This window comes from Embiotoca jacksoni, unplaced genomic scaffold (assembly GCF_022577435.1).
Source record: "Embiotoca jacksoni isolate LCO1_2020_lvr unplaced genomic scaffold, fEmbJac1.0.p SCAF_4, whole genome shotgun sequence".
Taxonomy (NCBI): Eukaryota; Metazoa; Chordata; class Actinopteri; family Embiotocidae; genus Embiotoca; species Embiotoca jacksoni.
The window spans coordinates 13,765,244-13,790,610 of record NW_027185392.1 but is presented as its reverse complement, the minus strand read 5'-3'; the positions used below and the strand labels follow the sequence as shown (position 1 = coordinate 13,790,610).

The window sequence follows — 25,367 nt, the reverse complement described above, 5'->3', positions numbered from 1 at the left end:
TAGTTTGCTTCCTAAAAGAAAAAACTCAAATACACTTGTTTGGTTTTGGTGAACCTGGCTAGAATGAGTGATCAGGCCTTAACAAGTAACAACGTGTATCAAGGTGTTGAGTCGGTGTAGTGTTTTTGACCAAACAACTTTTACCATTTTATATTTTATACAACAGGGACCGGGTGAAGGATACGCACAGCGTTTTGAGCGGTTTATCAGACAAATACAGGCACTAGTGACTGAACTTAAGGAGGCACTTGTAACATATGAGTAGACCTGTTCTAGTTACTTGCAGCATCGTGATCAAATTCTCATTCATGCTGGATTGCTACAGCAAGACCTTGCCCTATTTTGAGTGTAGGAACTAAAAAGATCAAATGTGACAAGTGATATGTAAATCCTGTTGTTTTGTCTAACTGTTTAAGATGAAGAGATTGGGATGCTGGAGGACATGGAGGTTGGAATCTCAGACTTACAGAGAGTCGTGTTTAAGATCACAGAGGCCAAGACAGACGACTTCAGTGACCTCCAGCCTTTAGTGTGTGGCCGACGGTGAGACTTCATCCCTCTCTCTAGTCTGTGTCTTTATGTGATGATGGCATCCCCTAAAGACAGTTAATTACTACAACCTGTTGCACTGGTTGTCTGTGTTTCTTGGTTGTTTATATATAAAATATATATATATATACTGTACTGTATATACTGTGCATTTTATATTTTATATTTCTGTACTGTTATTTTATTGCTTTTCATTGTATGCTGCTGTAGCGAAAAAAAATGTCCCCTTGGGGATTAATAAAGTAACTACCTAACCTAACTCAACCACTAATAGCAGTCGCAGTTGAGTACATTCTGAGAATCAAGTCCAGACAACTGTCTATTGACTGTTGTCTGGACTTGTTTAGTAAATCTTCACCTTTAAAGTTTTGAGATTTGAGAGTGTCTTTATTTTATGGGTACTATAGGTTTTGTTTCTTATTGATTTATTTAATTTTTACAGTTTCCTTTAAAATGCCTGCACTTTCTTTGAAAACCCCTTAGAGAATAGCAATGTAATTTGGTATTAATTATGACAATGTTCAGTTGGTATGATTTCAATTATTCCATATAACTGGGAGCATAACTTTGTATGAAAGTGACCGTGTTTTAGTCAAATTCCATTTTAAAATTCAATCTAACTATGTTAACCTGTGTACATTCCTAGTTCTTTCTTACTGTGAAAAAACAAAGACTCCTGCACATAAGAAAACACCGACATTTAACCCAATAAAAAAAAGTGAGGGCAAGTTGTTTTAATGTGACACACCTGTCAATGTGACTCTCTTAACCTTCCTGTTATCCTCGGGTCTTTCGTGACCCGTTTTCAAAATCATTTTGAAAATAAATGTCTTATTTATTTGTCATTTAATTCCCCCCAATTGACTGAAGATAACAGGAAGGTTAAAGCAGTGGGTACTTTCTCTGTAAAGGGTGTCAGGATATTGTCACTATAATTACTGCTAAATGACACAGTTCTTCTCAAATAACTTAAGTGTAAACTATCAACAAATTACAGGACCCATAAAATAAAGTGTTGCCAATTTCACTCCAGTATAATTTTTTGTTTAGTTTAACTAATAACAGCAGCAATGTAAATAGACACAGCTGAATAAATGTAGTCGTGCACTGTTTATTCTCTACAAAATCTGTGACTGTACACTCAAGTTTTACTGTAAAGTGTAACAAATACCTTCTGTAATTACAAGTGGGCAGAGCTGCAGCCATTTCCTCTTTGACAAGAATCTTTTTACTGAAACCTCTCCATGTCTGGAATTTGACCCAAACACAAACCACCTTCAATGTTCAAAATAGTATGTGAATGTGCACCATGTGCCACAGCTGTACTGTCATGAGGAAGAAGCTCTGACTTTTGGACTTGATAATTTTCCCTCGTTTGTTCAGAAATTGTTCACTTACTTATTACAGCTGTTTGGACATGCAGTAAAGCAATAGTTTATTTGTCGGACATTTCCCTCAACTTTACTTGAACCAGTTACTGGTGCATTGAACCTTCACATCAGGCAGTCTGTTTAACACGCTCTCTTTCTCTCATGCACGCACACCATCAGTTTCTCTTTTCACACTTTGCTCCGGCCTGGTTTAGGTGTCAGATTATACAACTTCCCAAACATATCATATTCTGCAGCCCAGTAAAATATATCAAATTTCTTTTTAATTGCTTTTTCTCTTTCACCTTCTAATGCATTATTTTCTCTGCTTGCATTCAGAGACCACTTCATTGTAGAAGTGCCATTACCACAATTGGTTTTCCAGACCTTGCCAGAGGAGATCAAGGAGGGCAAGCCTCTACGAGTATTCCCGGTGCTGTTTAACGTGGGCATCAATGAACAACAAACTATAGCAGAGAGGTACTGCAAACATTCTTTGTTCACTCTGAAGAACTTACACTCAGCTGCTCTTAAAGGCAATTGCTCTTTCTGTGAGCATGTTGCCCGGAGGCAATTCGGTCTTTAATTAGTATCTGATAACAGATTATTGTTTTGAGTTTTCTTAAAAAGCAAAAACAGTCCATGTAAAATCATGTTTTTTATTTTCTGAATGCAGCATTTACTGATGTGCATTGCAGTTACATCACATGAAAGATTGTGAACAGGTGAGGAAAGACATTAAGCATATTGATGATTGTTCTCCATAACTGCCCGTATTTATCCTCTCAGGTTTGGAGATATCTCCCTACAAGAAAGAATAAACCAGAAGAACTTTGAGACATTAGAGGCCTATTACAAATCGTTAAGTGAAAAGGTGCCACTAGAATGTAAGTGCACAATTTTCTAAAATTTCTTTGACCAGGGACAAATACTCTTCTTCTTTGTAAATCTGTTAGAAATACTCCGACTTATGTTCCTTCTCTCACCGCTGTACCAAAGTGTAGTTACAAAGATGTGGGTAAAGCATTACATGTATTGACTATCAGAATTACATCAGAAGTTTTAATATATAATTGTAGTATTTTTGACGAAAAGAGTGTGAATTTAATAATGTAAAAAATATGAGGTGAATTCTGTTTTCTTTTTTTCTGTTGACATTAATCCAACATAAACTTCATTCCCATCTGAGCTGGCAATGTGTTCATATTTTTCTACAAACAGGTCTACCGTGTTTTCACACACAGACTGACATAAAGGAATTACTTGAAAACTTGGGACAGAATGTCGTCACAAAGAAGAGGAAGAATGTGGAGATACTGTGGATTGCTGGAACGGTGAGTGATGTTTTTATTGTAACTCTCTGTCCTCGTCAAGGAAGATTGTTTCCTCTCAACCGTATGACAAAATGTTCCATCTTGCATAACAAAGGTAACTATGATCTCGCAACACTTGATGTGTTTTAATGTTATGTTTGTGGCATATTAATATTTCATGGGCTTTAATGGGAGCACTGAGCCAAACAAAAAGCAACTGTCTGAGCATGAGTTGACTTTGAAAGACAATACATGCTGATCTTTATTATCTTGTTATATTCAGTACCTGTCAGTGAATTGTTATACATGTTCTTACAGACCTTGTGATTAACAGAAGTCACTGTGCGAATATGTTCTAACAAGAAAAAGAGTCTGCAGTCGTGCCTGTCACCTCTGTGCTGATGTTAAAGGGGACATATCATGTTTTTTGTGTAAAAAAGGATAGTGTTGTTTGTGCATGCCCACAAACAGTCATCAGTTACGTAGCCTTTGTCTCTGAGGTTGTTCAGTAAGTTTTTTTTTCCCCTCACACAGCTGAAATCTGTATGAATGTATTTAATTAGCTAACTGGGCCTGTATGAGATACACAACTTAAGATTCAACATCCATTTGCACAGAGACCATCCACACTGACTTCTTCTGTTAGTCTGATTTAAAAAAAATAAGATTATGAATACATTAAATTCAATTAATAAATTAGAACAAAGGGGAAATCATTTTAAAAGGTAACAAGCTTATCTTAGGGTGTGAGATAAACAGTTAAAAAAGAGGTTTTTGCACTGTAAATCATATATATTATGTCCCCTTTACATGGATATGATGTGTACATGTTTTTTTAATTTTTTATTTAATGTGTTATAATGGAGACATTTCTTTCAATATTGGTGGAAACATTTAACTCCGATCACCAAAGTAAATAGGATTCATCCTCAAGGAACTACAAATAACCATGATAATCTGTCTCGTACCTGTTGAGATATTTTTGTCTGGCTCAAAGTGTTTGACAGACTGAGTGACATTAGAATACATGTCACATGGCCTTTCTATACTTGATCAAATTAACAGGATCTTTATTTAAAGACATCAGCAGCAGCATTTTTTTCAATAAATGTAATAAGTTGGGGGAAACACAAATCTAAGCTACATGTTATAATATAATTGCATAGCAGGTACCTGTTGTTTAGGTGTTATATCACTGTATATCACAAAATATATAAATTTTATTTCAACAAATGTGTAATTTCCTTTTTTATAGTTTCATCTGATTTAAAGTCTGTTAGAATAAAACGCACGTGTATAACAAGGCTCTTTAAAAGTTGAATCACTAAATGATCAAAAAAAGGAACATTTCACATTAATGATTAATGTTTTTTTCTCCACTTCCCTCCAGATCTGCCGAAGGTTAAATGGCATCAGATTTACCAGCTGTAAAAGTGCCAAAGACCGAACATCCATGTCTGTCACATTAGAGCAGTGTGCCCTCCTACGTGATGAACACCAGCTCAGCAAGGACTTCTTCACTCGAGCTCTGGACTGCATGCGGAGGTAAGATAGAAATTAAAGATGGCATCAAACTATCACGGGTGCAAGTTATTATTCCAGCCAGTCTTAACGTACTGCACTTAAAATGTCATATTGACATGTTGTTCTGCTTTGACCTCCAATATGTAGCCATTCAGATAACTTTTTTTTGCTCTGATAAAATCTCAGTCATTTGAGACTTCTGCCATCACCACGATCTAACGGCGCTCACAATAATGAAAAACATTAAAAACTTTAGCAGTCTTTCCAGGGACAATGTCCTGGTTTTGGTGACATTAATTGACAGTGGGATCTGTGACTTATTTAGTGTAACCAGGATGTTAATTCTGGAGAGACATGGTTGGATGTTTCATATGATTTTAGAGGAATTTCTAAGAAATCCTCATACAGTTTGTTTGTTCCTACCCTCGAATACGACCCACTGGAGTGTTTCCTATATTAGCGCCCCTTAAGCAAAAAAACCCCACTTGATTAGGGTTAGGGAAAGATAATGGTTTGGGTTCAAATAATCACATCAAAAGTGTTGTATGTTAAAGTTATGCAATGTTATCATGTCCACAAAAAAGGCTGATTTAAAAAAGTGAAGCGAACAGCGGTCTCCTGCACTGAAGTCAGGCGGCACGGTGGTGCAGTGGCTAGCATTGTCGCCTCACAGCAAAAAGGGTTCTGGGTTCAAATCCGGTCCTGGGCCTTTCTGTGCGGAGTTTGCATGTTCTCCCTTATATTCTCCTGAATAGACTTGTTATTACGAACCTCTGGTTAAAGTAATAACCTGCACCCACAGCATCCATCACACATCAAAGATATTTTGTCTGCACCTTCCCCTCGTAGCCTATCATCATTAGATGTGCCTGCGTAAACATCATCATGTGCTTCCTCCACCACCAACACCATCCCTCACATTTAAAGGCAACCATGCATGTTCCTATCGCTGCTGCAGGGACGCTGCTGCCTTTAATGTCCATGTTTGCCAGTAGGGTAAACATCTGCTTAAATCTGATAAGGTGTAACTTTAGACATTTTGTAAGGATGCTGGTGAGGTGCATGCCTGAAATGCCTGTGGCAGGCATATAGAGGCCGTACAGGCCCATGCATTGCAGCTGTGTTGTGAGTAAGAGAAGTGAGACACAAATACAATCAATGAGGTTCAAAACTACTGGCCACAAATCAATGATTCAACAAATTGTACAACTGATCAGGGTCACAAATTAGTGTAAATTAAGCTTGGTAATTGAATAAGCAAACCACAAGTCCTACTGAATAATAACTTGTTTTTTATTAAGTAGCACAACAGAATAATGCAGTTAATTCGACTGATGTGATGGGCATTAACTCACGTGTCGTTTGTGCAAAAACAAATCCTGATGACTCTTCTCAAACCTGCTCATGTTTAATGTTCAATGTAAAAAAGCCATGAAAAGAAAAACAATCACAGTAGAACTCACTGCTCTGCCTGTAAGATCTCTATAGAGAACTCTTCTGGTCTGCTTAGCTTATATTGGCATAATAAGTAAATATACAGGCTGTCAATCAGTGATGGAGATCTGAACACATAAAGAGGACGCTGTATTTTAGTTGTTACAGGACACTCCAGTGATTCGCTGTGATGTCCTTCAAGGTCAATGACGTAATCCCCTTTGACCGTCTGTGTTGTCATTCAATTCTTGAAACACTAGTTATTTGGTTCTAAATTAACAAAGGCCGTGCATCTGAAACCAAACTTTTGTACTTGACGATGTTTTGATACAAATTATTTATTGATAATTTTGTGTTAAAATGGAAGTAAAAGGAGGAGATCCCAAAAATTGGTCAGCTTTAGAAAATGAAGGAAAATCTTGATACATTAATGTTTGTGTGTCAAACAAAACAATGTCATGTTGGACATCCTTTTACCGTAATTTTAGTAACATATTGGCACTGATTTAAATTAATTAACATTACTATTTATATTTGGTCAAGTGTCACCACTAAAATCAGTGCATTTATTATAATGAACACTGCTTTTGTTTGGGTTCATCAGGTTGAAAGTGTCAGCATTACCGAACATCATCACTTTAGTAAATCATTTATAAACCTGGTGAGTCAGTAAAGGTTTTACAACAATGTTGAAAATCAGCTTGACTAATTCTGTGACAGAATTGGTTTATTTATTCGTAAAAATGTGGGGAACTTTTATGTTGGTGATTAGACATGCTGGGTCAGTTGGTTGTAATGTTATAATATACTTAGGTATTTATGTACCCAACAGTGATATTGTCAATACAATAAATCACTGGGTGTGAACTTAACAGTTGTGTTTTATTGTACAAGACGTGAAGTTTATTGCGTAGCCACATTTTGTATTTACATATCTAGCTGGTCTGTCGTTGAGTCTTCTTGTCAGTAGTGTCAGGTATTTCATGTATGTTCTTCCCATGACGCATTTTTGTGTAGTTTCATTACCTACAATGGCTGAAGAGGTCATATATTGTCATGAGTTTCCCACATGGACCTCTGGTCTCTGACAGTAAAATGAACAAATGTCTGTACTTGTCCAAAGGTGCTGATTATCTAATGTAGAGGCGGGCTTTGATTAAGATATTTTCAACTTGCAGACGTTGAATTAAATCGGTTATAAACAAGGTGTTAATGTGGTGAAAAGCTGATCCCAAATAAAGTCAACACAGAAGTCTCGAATCCTACAAAAACCTGTTTAACTTAAGCTGTAACACAATTCTTTCACTCTGGACTTCAGTGAACGCATGTCAGCTGGATTAGATGTAGTGAATACAAATTCCAGGTAATGCTTTTATCATTAAACTTGCATTAAAAACTGCATGTCTCCTTCCTCCACTCTCCAATCATTTAATTCTGTGGCTGACAGTGCAGTTGTTGGTGTGCACGTTTCTCATATTCTTGCTCCATCTGTGGCCGCCGTCTGTGTCTAAGTGGGCGTTCTGGTTTGAGCCTGTGATGACTCTCAAGCCGTCAATCTGTGCTAGGAAATCCACTTAGACAGCATCTATATTGTACTAACATCGCAGTGTTTTGATCTGTCTCTGTTCGCTCTGTTTCACTCTGATGGGCACCCCTGCAGTCGGCTGACCCAGGGAGACATTGGGCAGTGGGAGGATCCCGAGGCTGGCACCGTGACAGAGAACAAGCCAGCGTCGCGACACTTTTATCCCATTGCCCTGCTGCTTGTTAGCTCCCACTTACTGGTTGTGTGGCTCATTTTAAGTCTTGTTTTTCTGCTTGCAAAATATCAATAAAGTGCTGACAATGCCATCTCTACGCACTGCTTTTTTTCTGTTTGCTGATTATTCTTTTATTAGTGGGGGTATTATGAGCTAACGGGCTTTTTGTGTAAGGGTAATTAGTGCAAGTGGTTTATTATCGACCTCAGGCTGTGGGGCATTAATCGCTCTGCAGTAGTGGAGGACAAGGAAAATTGATTTCCATCAGATGGTATTAGGTAACAAAATCAGCTATTAAACATTTACTCTCCCCAGATTTACTAGTTGTTGTTTTTTTGGTAAGTTAGTCCATATTATCTGACAAGATCAAGACTTCAAAACTAATACAAACATAAAGTTTAGACTCACTGAAATCCAAACGTATAAACAATATAAACAAAAACTATGATTATGTTAATGTATAGCTTAAAGATCAAGCCTGATGTTTTTCTGTGTTTATCTCACTTCGAACAACAACACTGCACAGGTCCATGTATCAATACGGTCCAATTTCCCTACGCTCTCTTTATCACATTGCCACAAATTCATTCATTACTGTTAGCATTAATGAGAACGGTATGTGTGGGATTCACTTTAAAATACATCATAGCGGCTACATTCATGGCGATGTGGGAACATTTCACCCAGAATAATTGAAGTGTTTTTAATAGTTTTTCATTACTGTGTCAAAAATAAGGTGTCGATATTCTTATTGGGATCAAGTTATTGTTGGTTTTGGTCTTTTTATAGCATAATACAAAACTATAGAATATTAAAACTATTATCTTTAAAGGAAACGGACGATATGGTATTTAAAGTAGTAACAGAAGTTACATTTAAAATCTGATGAATCAAAACCTTGTTTTTTAGAGAGAGAGAGTTAATACAAAAGGGAGCGACGTATGTTTTTCATACACAAAAGAAGTTTCAAAGGTACCGGTACACTGAACAGATAAACAGGTTGGAGTTCATTTTTCAACATCACTGGCAGGTAGCCAACTTCAACAAAATGTCTGGAAATGTCTGCTGTGTAAGATTGATAGTGTTTCTGTATTTGTAGTGGAGCGTAAATATCTTTTAATTTACACATTTGTCAATTTAGTTGGGTTTCTTTATTTATTTGAAGCATTTCTGTTCTTGCTTGTGTTTCGTCCGTTTGCATGAGTTTCCTTTTCTGCTACTGACAACTCTTTAACACTTGCTTTGATACACAGATATTTCTGTCCTAATACTGAGTTAACTTGCTTCTATGTCAGCACATGTAGTCACACATTGTTAAGAATAGCCCGGTGTAGCTCCTCACTGCCTTGCTGTAACATTACATGTGTAAAAAGTCAGTTGTAATGATATTATGTAGCAGTGAGCAGTGCTCTTCTGTGCTCATCGTGGGTATGAGGTCACAATTTGAAACAGCCTTTTTCTAAACTTATCAGGATTGTAAGACTCCCTGCTGAGTGAGCCCCTTCCTGTTTAGCTATATGTCAACAGTTCAAACTTAATTATAAACCACACCAAACATCCGAACTCCATTATGTAGCTTTTTAGGAGTTTGTGATATAATCCTGTGATCATCATCACAGCATATTCTGTTGTTAGAAAAAAAAATGAAAGAATTATCAAACAACTACATGGCCCTCATGGTAAGATTTTCTCAATGGTGGATTCCAATGTGAAGAAAAACCTTTGAGTACAGTACGAGTATGGTCATGTAGGATGTTATGAAATACTCACAAAGTTATAAGATGTTGTGCAACAGAATCCCATCAGATCCCTTTTTAAAAAAAAAAAAAAAATTGTACTCCACTGCTCACTTTTTCTTTTACTTCATTCAGATCACAATATGAAAAATACAATTTAAAAAAGATGTTTTCATTTCTCTCCCAATGGTGAACCTTGCATAATCTTTGTAGCGACTTCTTTCATTATTTCCTTTGAGCTCAATTTGAAAACCTGGATTTAAAGTATTTAAAGTAACGTGTTAATCCAGGGATAGTTTTATGTAAGACATTCAAACTAAAACTTCACTGACATTTAGTGTCTTGCCCAAAAGTATTTATTGTACAGCAGACAATGCTGTCTTTGTGTGAGATGGGACTGGAAATATATTCATAGTGACTGCATTATTCCACACCATCTTGGCAGCAATAATATGGTTCATAATGGGTTTCCATTGTAATCCTCCTGATGGTTTTTACAGTTGTGAAATAATTTGTTGGTACTGTTTCAGGAAAATGGGAAAAGCACACCATTTTCTCTGAAAAAACTTGAAACTGAGGAAAGTGGTCAGCCTCCATCCTTGTTTATCCCATATTTAATACAAATCAGACTTTGCTTCAGATTTTTGATTCAACAGAATATTTTTTAATTGTTAAATAATAACGACAACAGCAACATGAAGCACTTTAGAGGGAATACCTGCAAACAGACGACTTGTGTAGCTCTCAGTGAGACTTGCGCACCTGTCAACAGGTCATTTGGTTCACTCTTCCAGAGCAAACTGCTCCAGCTGTCTCAGGTTTGAACGGGCCTTCTGCAGCTTGCATCTTTCAGCTCTTTCCAGTTGTTTAATATGTATACATTATATATTTTGCTGCTTATTCTTTCTTTTTTTTTTAAAAGAAAAATGCAAACAGGTTGCACATTGATTAACCAAATTCAATGACACAAATTAGTGAGAAGCTTCCTTTACAGGCCTGCATTTGTCATTCTCATTACAAACATGATTTTTAGATCTCACTCATGTTTACTTTTGTTTGTTCTCTTTTCTTTTCTTTCCTCATTCCTCCTCACCCTCTTTATTTTGATCATCAGAGAAGGATGTCGGATTGAGAACGTTCAAAAGAATATTAGATGCAGGAAATATGCCTTCAACATGTTGCAGCTGATGGCCTTCCCCAAGTGCTACCGACCTCCGGAGGGGACTTATGGCAAAGTTGACTCATGAGGACGTGAGCCACATACTGTCAAAGTACTCTCTCAGTGTTGTCCCAGTAGTAAATATATCAAAGGTTATAAATAATAGTGAGGATATAAAATGTTGTATTGTTCAGAATGAAAACACCTACTGGATGTTTTTTTTGTTGTTGCTGTTTGTTTTTGTTTGCTCTGGTATGGGAGAGGTGTACATGCATAAGCCTAAAGAAAAAGGGGCTTATTCAATCCCAAGCTGAATTATACATGTTACTTGTAAAAGAAATGCATTTTCCTGCTTTTTTTTTAATGGTTTAAGCAGCAATAAACTGTTCATCTGTGAGTGCAAGCCAAAGATGTAGACAATCTGTGTGTGCAGTTTATGTTAATGAGTCTTTCAACACCTCAAGCAGTTTATACTGCCTTTGTTTGTATGCGTGAGGAATTTCTCTTCTGCAGATTGTTTTTAAAGTGAGTGTTTGTGTGATTAAAATACTCACCGGTTGGGATTGTTTGCTGGTTATGTGGCGATGAAAAAAACAAAGTGGATCTCTAAACTTTTTTTTGTTAGTTACAGTTCCCATGTTCAGGAGTGGACGACCATGCTCCAGTGATTTTTGTGGAATAAATACTCCTCTCCACAATGAAATGCAAAATAGGAGGGTTTTAATGTTCTAAGTTTTACAAGAAGTGCAACACTCAAAGCCTGACCTTGTGTAGATGACTTTATGCACTTCTATTGTTCTCAAGAATGAGATCTGTTTATTTTTATAATATCACATGTTCAGGTCTAAACCTTCCCATCATTGTTTTTCCCTTAACTTTCCATCTACTTGTGTTTCAAACCAAATGTTCTATCATGTTTGTATATCTCTATTGATACAGCCCAGTGAGACCAAATTAAGTGCAGCTTGATCATTGGAAACAAATTAATTATTTATTTTTTTTAACTCTAAAGTAGTTGTATATTCTGGGGGTTGATACCTTGGACTTCTATGCATGTTTGAAAAGATTAGTTGTGTGATACATTTGACATTTACAAATGCCCATTTCAAATTAAAGAATGATTTCATTTTTGTATTGATTGTATAGAGATATATGTGTAATGATTTGCATGCGTTTTTTTACAGGTGTACATGTAATTGAACATTATTTGTCTATGCAATATAACATAACAGACAAGAAAAAAAATTATAATATGAGACAAAGCATATATATTGTCAAGAAAATTCTATTGTTTAGTCCAAACATGGCGGCACAGTGGTAGAGTGGCTAGCATGGTCGCCTCACAGCAAAAAGGTTCCAGGTTTGAATCCGGGCCTGGGCCGTTCTGTGTGGAGTTTGCATGTTCTCCCTGGGTTCTCTCCAGGTACTCCAGCTTCCTCCAACCATCCAATAACGTGCCTCTCAGGTTAATTGATGGTTCTACAAATTGCCCTTAGGTGTGAATGAGAGCGTGAATGGTCTTTGTTTCTGGTCTGTCTCTGTGTTGGCCCTGTGTTAGGCTGGCGACCTGTCCAGGGTGAACCCTGCCTTCGCCCTAAGTGAGCTGGGATAGGCTCCAGCCCTTCCCTGACCCTGTTCAGGATAAAGTGGGTATAGATAATGGATGGATGGATGGATGGATGGATGGATAGTCCTGACATAAGGAACACCCTGACCCCAGGAACTAACTGTTCCTGCTACATGTTGAGCATGTCTGACTCTCGGTCTCACGGTATTCAGCCAAGGACACAAGGTGTTCCTATAGTTGAGTCCAGACAGAGAGGTGTAGCAACCCGGCATTGCCACACGTTGTGGCCTCTCTCCTCGATTGACCAATAAACATCACACCCAAATCGGTCTCCTCTACTTTCTCCACCTCATCTCCACGATTTCCATCACAAAGGTGTGTTCCTGATGCCAATTTGTGATGGAAATATAATACAGATATACATGAAGGCAGGAAAGGAATGAGAAATGTAATTACAATGGAATGTGTGAGGCAACTTGTGATTTGTGTATGTGTAGTGTGGTGTTGAGTAATTTATTGAAATAGGTCAGGGATTCTTAATGGTAAAAGATCAGGGAGAGATTAACTTTATTTCAGCACAGATCCTGTGTCCCGTACACATGGCCACATGGGGTATGAAAAAACACTGTACCAGATAATAACCCGATTTTATTGGCCGGGTATCTGGGGGGATGTGCGCCGTTGGTCTGCATCCTGCCCGGAGTGTCAATTGGAAAACCATCCGGCCATTCCGAGGGCACCTTTGCGCCCTCTGCTGTTAATGGAGGTCTCATTTGAGCAGATTGGCATGGACCTCATCGGGCCATTTCACAAAAGTGCACACAGATATCCAGAGATGCTAAAAGCTTATCTAAGAGGACAAATAATATCTTATACAAAGGGTATCAAAAATAAATATATGAAAGAGATATCTAAACCGTCTGTGCGGTAGCCTTGTGACGTAGATAGGCTAGCTTTTAGCCCCACCTAAAAAAAACCTGAGCTGAAGACGGATGAGAAACTGTTTAACGGTCTAACTCCACATTTCAGTGCGACAAAGTTTTCAAACTTTGCACATGCTTTCAGCGACTTATTTCACACGTATATAATGTACTGAGAGAAGCAAATCTTGGAATTTGCTTTACAGCAACTTTAATTAGCCCAGCTGAATCGAATCCCTGATTGTTCCTCTCTTCCTCTTTAAAAACCAAGTCTCAGGACACCAGAGGGCTTGCACTCCTGGAGAGACTGAGCAGCAGGCTGGCTGCAGACCTGATGTATGACACATACGTGTGACATATTCTCAGATGCTCGGCAGCAGAGCACACAGTCATTGATACATTGTTTGTGTTTGAGTAAATCCTTTGGAAACTGTACTTTGGCTGGTTGTTGTTCGTTCGTGCTGAAAGAATTCACGGAGGCAGCAAGATGTCTGTTCCCATGTGTTTCCCATCACTGATTAATTTTTCTCCTGGCAACTACAGAATTAATGTCAAATGTGTGTCAAAAAACACAAAAAACATGTCAGTTTCAGGTCTTATCTATGTTTTAGATTTTGGCAACTCCAATTGCCAAATTTGAAACCCAGGCCTAATCCAAGACCTGCGACTATGTTATCTTTATTTGATGCATTAGTGACTGTTGGCTGTGAGCCATGCATTGGCTCTATTTCCTTCTGAACAATGGTTATCTAATTGCAACCCAACAGCCGTTGAAAAGAGACATAAACATATTCCAAGTTCCACTCTGATAGCACAGCTTTACAATGAAGAGCTCAAACAGCATTAATAAATGGATGTTGACACTTCAATCAAATACTGATTGTCTGTCATGAAGTTCAAGGAAACCATAACCATCTTTAGATTTCCTGGACCCTCCTTACCACTTGTACCCACATTCGGTTTCTCTCTCGTTCAGCAGAAAACGGTTAAACTACATTCTCCTAAATCTTAATGAAATCTTTACAGTTGAAGAGCAAAATAATTTGCAACTTTTTATATATAAAGATACTTAGGGGAGTTTTGATCTGTAGTTGCGATGTGGAGCACCTTTTTACAAGTGGATTACTTGAGGATGACCATCCTCAATGCAGTGAGGTTGCATTCAGACTAACTTTAGCCCTGTGTGGAAAATCACAAGCCAACGTATTTTATTGAATAAGGTCGACAAGAAGCACTTCAAGAAAAAAAACACAGGATTAAAAGCGACAGCTGGTCGTACGGATAGCTGCATCTGCTCTGCCTGTGCGTTGGCCAAAGCTGTCTTTGGATATGGTTATTACTTGAACTTCTCTCATATTTCTGGTTGAATATTTAGTGCTATGGGGATGTCCGGCTGTTACAATTTGAACCAGCAGTCCCTCTATGACAGATGTGTCACTGGAATACCACAAGAGTTCAGTGAAAAAATGTACCCTTGTGGGATTAATAAAGTAACTATCTCTCTATAGTAGGGTCAATACAATGCTCAGCCAGAAAAAAACCACTGCTGGGTGTAGTCAATGTTCCACCCATTAAAAAGAAATGTGTCACAGCGATCATCGTAGCAAAAACAGCACAGCCATGGGTTCTCTCACAGAGACGGCTGTGTCATCCCAAGGCTGCAGTCCTGATCACAGATACAGTCTGCCTCCGCAGCGGTGCTGAACCAGCTCCTCTAGTTTTCCTTCCTAATGCTAATGTACAGACTTGTGCCTGAGGACTGTCACTTCTCAGTATGCAGCAGCCTCCTACACAACACTTAAACATGATCATAATAAAACTTAGCCGTTCTAGATGGGTCAGAGGAAATGCAACTTTCAGACAAAAAGTGTTCAGAAAATCAAAAAGTCTGTTTTGCCAAACTTGTTTTACTTGTAAAATAAATGCACTTTACACATTTCCACTTAGTTTTCGTAGCTCAAGCAGCAAAAAAAAAAGTGCAGCGTGTGAGCAAACCAGTCTTTAGATAATGTGTGTACAGTATATTAATTATCTGTTTCTGGTCTGAATCCCTGTTAAAGCCATTTGATTAGTAAAATAAACACTGTATTTAAAATTTTTACTTCATAATCAGACAAAATCCAAAAGAATAAAATCCCACCTCAGAGTATTATAAACCAGTTTGCCCCCTTCCTGATTTCTTATTTTTTTGCATGTTTGTTACACTTACATGTTTCAGATCATCAAACAAATTTAAATATTAGTCAAAGATAACACAAATAAACATAAAATGTAGTTTTTAAATGAAGGTTTTTATTATTAAGGGAGAAAAAAAAATCCAAACCCACATGGCCCTGTGTGAAAAAGTGTTTGCCCCCTAAACCTAATAACTGGTTGGGCCACCCTTAGCAGCAACAACTGCAATCAAGCGTTTGCGATAACTTGCAATGAGTCTTTTACAGCGCTGTGGAGGAATTTTGGCCCACTCATCTTTGCAGAGTTGTTGTAATTCAGCCACATTGGAGGGTTTTCCAGCACGAATCACCTTTTTAAGGTCATGCCACAGCATCTCAACAGGATTCAGGTCAGGACTTTGACTAAGCCACTCCAAAGTCTTCATTTTGTTTTTCTTCAGCCATTCAGAGGTGGACTTGCTGGTGTGTTTTGGATCATTGTCCTGCTGCAGAACCCAAGTTGGCTTCAGCTTGAGGTCACGAACAGATGGCCGGACATTCTCCTTCAGGTTTGTTTGGTAGACAGTAGAATTCATGGTTCCATTTATCACAGCAAGTCTTCCAGGTCCTGAAGCAGCAAAACAGCCCCAGACCATCACACTACCACCACCATATTTTACTGTTGGTATGATGTTCTTTTTCTGAAATGCGGTGTTACTTTTACGCCAAATGTAATGGGACACACATTTTTCAAAAAGTTCAGCTTTTGTCTCGTCAGTCCACAGAGTATTTTCCCAAAAGTCTTGGGACATCATCAAGATGTTTTCTGGCAAAAATGAGACGAGCCTTAATGTTCTTTTTGCTCAGCGGTGGTTTTCGTCTTGGAACTCTGCCATGCGGGCCATTTTTGCCGAGTCTCTTTCTTATGGTGGAGTCATGAACACTGACCTTAACTGAAGCAAGTGAGGCCTGCAGTTCTTTGGATGTTGTTGTGGGGTCTTTTGTGACCTCTCGGATGAGTCGTCGCTGCGCTCTTGGGGTAATTTTGGTCAGCCGGCCACTCCTGGGAAGGTTCACCACTGTTCCATGTTTTCTCCATTTGTGGATAATGGCTCTCACTGTGGTTCTCTGGAGTCCCAAAGCTTTAAAAACTTTAGGCTTTATAACCTTTTCCAGACTGATAAATCTCAATTACTTTCTTTCTCCTTTGTTCCTGAATTTCTTTGGATCTCGGCACGATGTCTATCTTTTGAGGATCTTTTGGTCTACTTCACTTTGTCAGGCAGGTCCTATTTAAGTGATTTCTTGATTGAGAACAGGTGTGGCAGTAATCAGGCCTGGGTGTGGCTAGAGAAATTGAACTCAGGTGTGATAAACAACAGTTAAGTTATGTTTTAACAGGAGGGGACAAACACTTTTTCACACAGGGCCATGTGGGTTTGGATTTTTTTTTCTCCCTTAATAATAAAAACCTTCATTTAAAAACTGCATTTTTTTTGTGTGTGTGTGTGTGTGTTTACTTGTGTTATCTTTGACTAATATTTAAATTTGTTTGATGATCTGAAACATTTAAGTGTGACAGACATGCAAAAAAATTGGAAATCAGGAAGGGGGCAAACACTTTTTCACACCACTGTATGCAAGTCTTTCGTATGCCTCATCAGTTCCTGAGGCGACACCAACGCTAACACTTTGTTATCTTAAAGAGGGGCTGCTTTTAGTCTGAACAATGTGCATAAACATAACTTTTGCTCATTTACAAAAGACACTCCACAAATAATACAATCATAGGTACAAGAATTCAAATAAAAGACTCTACAGGTAAAGTATTATTTACTGGAATGAGCAGGTCATGAGGCGCATACAGTTGAATAGGTGTTACATTAGGTAGTGTTTAGCTTAATGACATACATTCTGTATATTCAGTACAATTTTGCAACAGATCGTGAGGCCAAGTTAAAAACAAACAATGAATGTAATCCTGCTGTACATTCACATTAATGCAGTCGTTCTATTATATAGAAAAAACAATTAATTCATCCTTCAGGACGGCATGGTGTGTGGCACTGGTTCTTACAGTTACAGTGTAATCTATATACAAAAAGCACGCAATTCTTTACAAATTTACACAAATACACATTTGTAGCTTAGAGTATTTACATCTTATTATGTTTTAGGAAGATACTGCAAGACGTTCATTTTTTCCAAAAGGTAATTTAGTCTATCCAGGAATATTGTAATATTATTAAGAGAGTATGCTTCACATGGTGGACAGTCAACCTGAAGTTTAAAGGAGATACAATTAAACCAATGTTTAAACATTAATAAAACAACAAAGGTTTTGTGTGTAATGTTATGATGGGTTTGTTAGCTCCAGCTCTGTGGCAATGTGAGAATGAAAGGTACAATTGAAAATGTCACACTTACATTTACTTCAGGATGCAGTGCTTCATTGAAATGAAAGATGCATTGTGCTGGGTTACCCTTGATATCCAACTCATTGATGACCATCATCAACTCCAACATGTAACATTTAAGCAACATATTTATGCAGTTTTCCTAGGAGAAAAAGAAATCCTCATTTTGGACACATAAAGTTACAGATTTAGTTAATGAACAGGTACAGAGGACAAATCCCTCATTATGCAGGTATTGATAACTAAAAAGCTGAAACTTGATAACAAATGTATGCATTTTATCAACTAGTACAGCAGAATAAATTCAAAAGGTTGGCAAGGTTTTTACATTCGATAAAAAAAAAACTAATTGGATCTTAAAGAGTTACAAATTTCTTCGCTTGATCAAAATCAGCACCCGAGTTACACGTGATCATGACCACAGGGCGCACATTAGATTTTGAGTCAAACTCTGGAAATCTGCATCGGAGACCCTTAAAATGCTTCAGGAGGCCTAGAGCAATGAAGCAATGAGCCTGGAGAGGTGTTTTGAGGGACATTTGCATTTCCAAAGTGGGAAGACCGTCACTGTCCAATACTGAATAGGTTAGGAGCAACCAGGTGGGTTTTCTTTGACCATCACGGGTTTGTGCACCATGAATTCGTCCCCCAGTGTCAGACTGTCTACACCAAGTTCAACTGTAATGGTCTCAGGTGACTGAATGAAAACGATCAGTGCAATCAACCCAAACTATGGCGTGATGGCTCTTTGGTTCTGCAACATTACAATGTGCCCCACCACCCCTACTCACTGGATTCGGCTCCCTGTGACTTCTTTCTGTTGCCCAATAATTTGTTACAAACTTTGATGTGCGTTCTCTGTTCAAGTTTCAAGTGTGTACAACATTGCACTGCTGGAGCACTGCTAACAAAACTATTTGTAACTCAAGCGCTGATTTTGATCAAGTGACAAAACTTGGAGTATTTACTCACAGAGGTTACAGCTTCTCTGTGGTCTGTGCACTTCACGGTACTGTGCAACAGGACCAGTCTCAGAAATGATTGATGCACCCTCATATGCTGGTGAAAGAGAACAATTGGGTCGGGGTACCACTGGCATGTGTTTGTGGGATTAACTCAAGATGAATAACACTGCTGTGTTTACTGGGATGAAGCTACGTTGTGGCTTAATTATGTTTGAACAGTTTTTAGAGAACAGCGGAGATTCAATGAGACCTCCAGGATTTGGCCATTAACATGCGTGCATGCGTGTGTGTGTGTTGTATGCGTGGCACTCTTCTCACACTCCCTGGCTCCATCTGCGACCCATTATTTTTTTTAATTTTTATTTTATAGTACTCTATTAATCCCCGAGGGGAAATTTCTTCGCTACAGCAGGGGGGCTCTCAGGGGAGCTGCTGCAACAGGCTGCCACTAGCGCGGCGCCAGGTAACCTGACCTGAGGTGCATGTTTTTTTTTTATTATCTCATCAGCCCTGCAGTGTATCAGCCCCGGTTCTTCACCCATTCACCACCAGGTTGTTCTTTCATCCAGTGTGCTAGTTTCATTCTTTGCTGCTTGGAAACATTAATTCTAACTTTGTGCTCCATGTTGCTGTTTACTAATCCTTGTCTCCTGGTGAAAGCAATACTGCCTGATTGCCTGCTAATCTCTCTGCTCTGCCCAGCTTTGTCTGCTGTCAACCATCCTCCTTCCAACCTCGCTCACAGCCAGCCTTCGTCTCTACCGGCCACTAGCTCACCTCAGCCCTCTGCCCTCCTCCACCAAACCAACATCTCCTTCCACATCCAATGCAAGTAAAAAACAACAAATTATTTTGTTAATTCTTCAAACCCTAAGTTTCCTTGTAGCTTGTCACACTTTTTTTTTTTTTTTATCTTTCTCCCAAACTAAAATTAAAGCTGAATTTGTACTTACTTCAATGTCATTATTTGACGGAGCATACAGCATAGCATCAGATTTCTAAATAGGAGCAAAAACAACGTTAAATTAGTTTTAATGTGGTGGAATAATTTAAAAAGAAAAAGACAAAAAAAAAACTATCCAACATGCATGTTTTAAGGATGCAGTACAGAAAAGTGAGCAAAAAAAGAATGGAACAATTGTCTTTTGTAAATAAAAGATAAATCAAAATGTAATTTTACTTGATACCTTCACATCACTTGAGTTTACCAGCATCGTCACACAACTCTGTAGATCTGCGGTTTCAGGCATAGCACACGTAGACGTACTCAAGAGGCTGTAGGAGGATGGAGAAACAATGATAATAAATATTCATTTTGTTTAAGTTCTATAAAAAGTGGCTGTAAAAGTGGACAATAACTACGATGTATTGGATTGACCCATTGTTACTATGACTACCTACTCAGCTGAGAGATATTATACTATACTCAACAGTCAGTATGTTTGTCTGTATTTTTAGTAGTACAACCTTCAAAGTTATGCAGCTAATCTGTGGATATAAAATTACACTGTCTGAGGAACCTTTCCCAGTATGAACACAGACTTTTTGCTTGATTGACTTGATTTCAAATTGATCTTATAAACTGCTTTACACATTTTCCTTTTAACATAACTATAAAAAAAAAATGTTGTTTGTGGTCCAAACCTTTTCTATGACTTGACTGTTGTATTTGGGTGGTGTGTTTTTCCAGCTTTGTTTATATTATAGAATGATTTAGTCACTTTTAAATCTGGTTACCAATATTCAACTTGAAATAAGTAGCACACTGTATGCCTACCTCAGAACTAAGAAACAAAGCCACACCTGAGTTTTGTGGCTCTCTCGGCACAGAGAAAAGGTCGGCTGGATCTGGGCTCCTTTCTAGAAATTACACAAGGAAATGTCGATTTATCAGCCTTCATATTACAGCATGGACCTTTAATGAGACTGTTAAAGAGAAACTTATTAATGTATTAACTTGGACCATATTTTGATATCATTTTGGGCCTTATTGACTAATAAAAAACTGGTAATATATTTAGCAAGAGCGCTTCAACTGGCAGCAACGATACCGGCTGCAATGTAAAACTTTGGGGCATCTGCCACTAAAATTGTTGTTAATATAATTGTCAACAACATTATGGAGATGATTCCTAACCTGAGACTGAAGTCGCACTCTAAAATCTAAAAAGAGCTGAGGTGTTGAAGAAAGACAACGGTGGAAACGTAAGCGAGAGTAGGCGAGACGGGTGCTGGGAAGAGTTTGTGGTGTTGCGTGCAGAAAGCTTAGCTCTGTGTTATCTAAAGGAAACAACAGTTCAAGTTTTCACCTTTGTGAATTGTGCCAACAACTCTTTACACAGCATTCATAGACTGTTTTCATTGGAGGGACACACACTGAAGTTGTGGCTAGTTGTGCTACAAATGGATGCTGAGACTCCATCTCTGTCTTTAAATCTATCAAAACGTGACATCATGTCTGGAGTTTATTCATTATATGTATAGTTTATTTGTTGTAATTTTAGTCAACCTGGTAGCATGCTTTGATAGCAGCAACATTTTCATACATTTGTTAGATAAGCTTTTTGTGAATCCCTCTCATGTACTTCCCTTATTGTCTCTGAGCCATAACGTGGTCAAAACAAGAGAAGAGGAGATGAATCTGTTTCTGTGCATCAGCAAGTGTGAGACATGGTCTTACTTTAGCAGTAGTTTTAGGTGGAAAATTGTTTTCTAAATTGTAATCATGAACAATTGTGACACTCACATCTGCTGATGACTTGATTTGTACTCGTCTCCAGCCACAGTGACCCCATATAGCAATTAAAAGAAGAAGCTCCTTCCACCTCCAAAGATTGTTTATCTGGTTTGGCCCAAACAACATGTATCATCCTCTTTAACCAGCAACTTTCTCTTTTAAGCTAAATATTGATGTTAGAGTACTTGGATCACATCAACCTGTGGCATACAGCACTTGGAGCAGCAACAGCAGCAAAAGAGTGACACAACTGCCTATTCAGCAGGGAGGACATCAGCGCTGCAGCTCGTCTGAATCCAACCTAACCCTCCACTGCTCTGCTGCAAATGCCCCTCAGACTAATGCAGTGAAAGCATTATATTTCTGGACACCCATCACATGTGCATAATCAGCTGAACATGATAACAGTCAGGTTATAATGCTTATGTTGTACAGCTGCATGATTAGACGTTCAAAACAGCTGTGAATGACCCAGCAAAACGTTGATGTCAATGCACAAGAATGATTATTGTCATGTCTGGGGATTGTCTCCACATCGACGATGAACTTAAAAGCAGCAGCTTGTAAATGCCTGAGGATCAGTGCATGCCTTCTATATATTCTAACAACAGTAGTCCAGATTTTACTCATCGGTGTTGGATACACAGGAGCTCTTGTTTAGAGACGGGGGGGGGGGGGTTCGTTGAACGCAGACACTGTGCTAACTGAAAGTGAAACTAAATTAGATACCGGAGTTTGTTTTCACCAAATAACCTTGATGGCACACATAGTTAGCAGACAGCAAACTGAAACCCAAGTGCATAACCATGTTGACACACCTCCGGTCAGCGCACCATGTTATCTGCCTCTGAACTTTGGCACACTCGCAATGAAAACGCGACTTGTTTTCCGCCTGCAAGCCCCTAACCTAGGCTGTAAATTGACAACACGTTGTAACTCTGCCTCATCCACTTAAAAGCTGCTTACCGCTCGCTGATCCCCGTGGCATGTGAGATTGAAGAGGATCACCAGGAACGAGGTCATGAAGTCTGTCATCTACGCAGCGGCAGCGGTTGCTCTCCTCCCCAGCGGAGCAACTGGCCAAGATCACATTTTAGCATTTCATGTGTAATACTGAAGCTGGATTGTCTCAATGGTCTGTATTGATCCACTTGTGTTGAACGTAAGTGCGGACACGATTGCCCAGAGATCACGCCCTGCTCGCGTCATGTTCACGCCTCCTTCTGCTTAGTCACTTGGTGAACCACCAGTATGGGCAGCTACTGAGATGATCAATGGCACCGAGTCTTCCAGAGGCTCCCTACAAGGTGCACTGACGCAATCAATCATCACAAAAAACTCCTCAGCAGAAGAAAACTTAACCGTTTTTGGAGATCTTTTTTCCCCCACTGTAACTAGTGCTTATTTTCCAACCACACAATGTGTTTAAATGGACAGATTGCAGGACTGGTTTCTTGGGAAGAATTCTACAAAACACTAGGGAACTGAGGACCATTACATTACATTTCATTTAGCTGAGGCTTTTATCCAAAGCGACTTACAATAAGTGCATTTCAACCATGAGGGTACAAAACCCAGAACAACAAGAATCAAGAAAATACAATTTCTTCAAGAAAGCCAAACTACAAAGTTCTATCAGTAAGTGTCATTTTAAGCGCTACTAAAGTTCTACTGTTCAAGGTAAAGTCTGAAGAAGTGTGTTTTTAGTTTGCTGCGACAGAGTTTCCGCTGTCCTGATGTCATTGGGGAGCTCATTCCACCATTTAGGAGCCAGGACAGCAAACAGTCATAATTTTGTAGAGTGTTTAACTCGCAGTGAGGGAGCAACAAGCTGATTGGTAGAAGCAGATGTAAACAGGCTGGAATGTAAGGTTGGACCATGTCCTGGATGTAGACTGGACCCGATCTGTTCACAGCACGGTATGCAAGTACCAATGTTTTGAAACGGATGTGGGCAGCTGCTGGTAACCAGTGAAGGGAGCGGAGGAGGAGCAGAGTAGTGTGAGTGAATTTAGGGAGTGTTCTGCCCTCAATATGCTGAAGAAATGTTTAAGTTAACTTTTGAGATGTGTTTTTATTGTTTCATGCTTAAATGGGTGTGGTGCTTTTATTTTGACACCTGTAATGAAGCAGGAAGTGAGAAACAGGAAGTAAGAAGTTGAGAGCTGTAAACTGCAGAGAGCATGATCGCAGCTGTGTGGCATCCCATGTCTAATCAACATTAATCCTTCGTCTGTATTCCTCAGAAAGCAATGGCTTTTCAATCTGATTCAACATTGTCAAGATGATTTAATTTGTATGAAGACATTAAAAGGAGCAAGCACGCTCGCATTCCTGGCTCTTGAAAAGGAGTTTGGCTGGCTGTTTATCTATGTTAACACTTCAGAAGTAAAACACATAGAGAGAACAGTACAGTGAAAAGCCAGACTATCAGAGGGATTCATCAGTGGAAATTATGGAAGACCAGTCATCAGAAAAGGATGAAAGAGGGTCATCTGTGTCAAGATCCTCTTCTAAGAGTTCAGTGGCCAGCGCTGCTGCTCAAGCGAGAGCCGCAGCTGAAGCTGCACGCACCAGAGTCGCATTTTCACAAAAAGACCTGGAACTGAAAATACAAAGAGCCAAATTAGATTTTGACTTAGAAGCACTGGAACTTGAAAAAGCAGCTGCTGCTGCGAATGCAGAGGCAGACGTTTTAGAGGCTGCTGCAGGAAGAGCACGTGAGGATATGTAAAGTGCTCGGGGCGGCATTTCACCACATACAATCAGACAGCAAACAGAGGCGTATCTACAACATCAGGCTCAGGAGGACTTCGACCCTACCACACCTCCTGATACATCACTTCCTCTCCACGTTGAAGTGTCATTGCCATCAGTGAAACAGAAAGCGGCTGAATTAAATCCTGCATACAACCATAACGTTTCGCCCACAATGCCAAGGCACACTCAGCGGACTGAGTACTTGACAGCATCAGGATACCAGAGACACTTGCCAGAGCATCCCATCTCACACCCTCTCTCCTCCAACAAGACCAATCAGGGGCAGGACTCCTCATCATTCAGGCACGTGAGTCATCCAGCCCATTTTCCAAAGAACAACACGCACGACTCTACTATTACTCCAGCTGCTAACATGATAGACTTTTCCAAATATCTGGCCCGCAGAGAGTTAGTAACCACAGGGCTCAGTAAATTCGATGATCGCCCCGAGAGCTTCAGAGCATGGCAGTCATCCTTTTTCAATGCTACTCAAGGCTTAGAGCTAACAGCCAGTGAAGAGTTAGATCTGTTGGTAAAATGGCTTGGAAAAGAATCTTCTGAACACATTAAAAGAATTTGAGCCATCCACGTTATCAACCCACAAGCCGCACTTCAGTTGTGTTGGACAAGACTTCAAGAGTGCTACGTAACCCTGAAGTGATCGAGAATGCACTATTTAAGCGGCTAGACAGCTTTCCTCGTCTCACGTCAAAGGAAAATATCAAACTAAGAGAACTTAGTGATTTATTCATGGAGCTCCTTTCTGCCAAAGAGGATGGTTACTTACCTGGTCTTAGTTACCTTGACACACCCCGTGGCATTAAACCAATTGTAGAAAAGTTGCCTCCCAAGCTACAAGAAAAATGGCTTCCTGCTGGTTCGAGCTACAAAGAACGCTATAGTGTTTGCTTTCCACCATTCTCTTTCTTTACTGACTTTGTACACAGTCAAGCCAAGGCCAGAAATGATCCGAGCTTTGTCTTAACAGAGAGCAGCCGCACTC

General features: G+C 39.1%; 2 protein-coding genes across 6 annotated transcripts in view; one reads left to right on the top strand and one right to left on the bottom strand.

Moving 5' to 3' along the window:
- inpp4b (inositol polyphosphate-4-phosphatase type II B) overlaps positions 1-11,994 on the top strand; it is a 137,735-nt gene extending 125,741 nt beyond the window's left edge. For 3 of the 5 annotated variants that reach the window (XM_069167185.1, XM_069167183.1, XM_069167186.1), the window contains 6 exons: positions 417-543; positions 2,259-2,399; positions 2,709-2,806; positions 3,141-3,253; positions 4,623-4,777; positions 7,851-8,261. In XM_069167185.1, the coding sequence (XP_069023286.1) occupies positions 417-543; positions 2,259-2,399; positions 2,709-2,806; positions 3,141-3,253; positions 4,623-4,777; positions 7,851-8,025 (809 nt within the window). In that variant the 3' untranslated portion in view covers positions 8,026-8,261. Of the gene's footprint in view, positions 1-416; positions 544-2,258; positions 2,400-2,708; positions 2,807-3,140; positions 3,254-4,622; positions 4,778-7,850; positions 8,262-10,800 lie in introns of those variants that run through there. The other 2 variants (XM_069167184.1, XM_069167187.1) reach the window with 1 other exon arrangement.
- A 5,021-nt stretch (positions 11,995-17,015) lies between these two features.
- On the bottom strand, positions 17,016-22,798 carry il15 (interleukin 15). The gene is made up of 6 exons (XM_069167285.1): positions 22,571-22,798; positions 20,645-20,727; positions 20,055-20,142; positions 19,821-19,865; positions 17,913-18,044; positions 17,016-17,765 (listed from the first exon to the last, which is right to left on the bottom strand). Exons 1-6 carry the CDS (start codon positions 22,637-22,639, stop codon positions 17,652-17,654), a joined length of 531 nt encoding a protein of 176 aa, XP_069023386.1. The 5' UTR covers positions 22,640-22,798; the 3' UTR covers positions 17,016-17,651.
- Between the last annotated feature and the right edge of the window lie 2,569 nt (positions 22,799-25,367).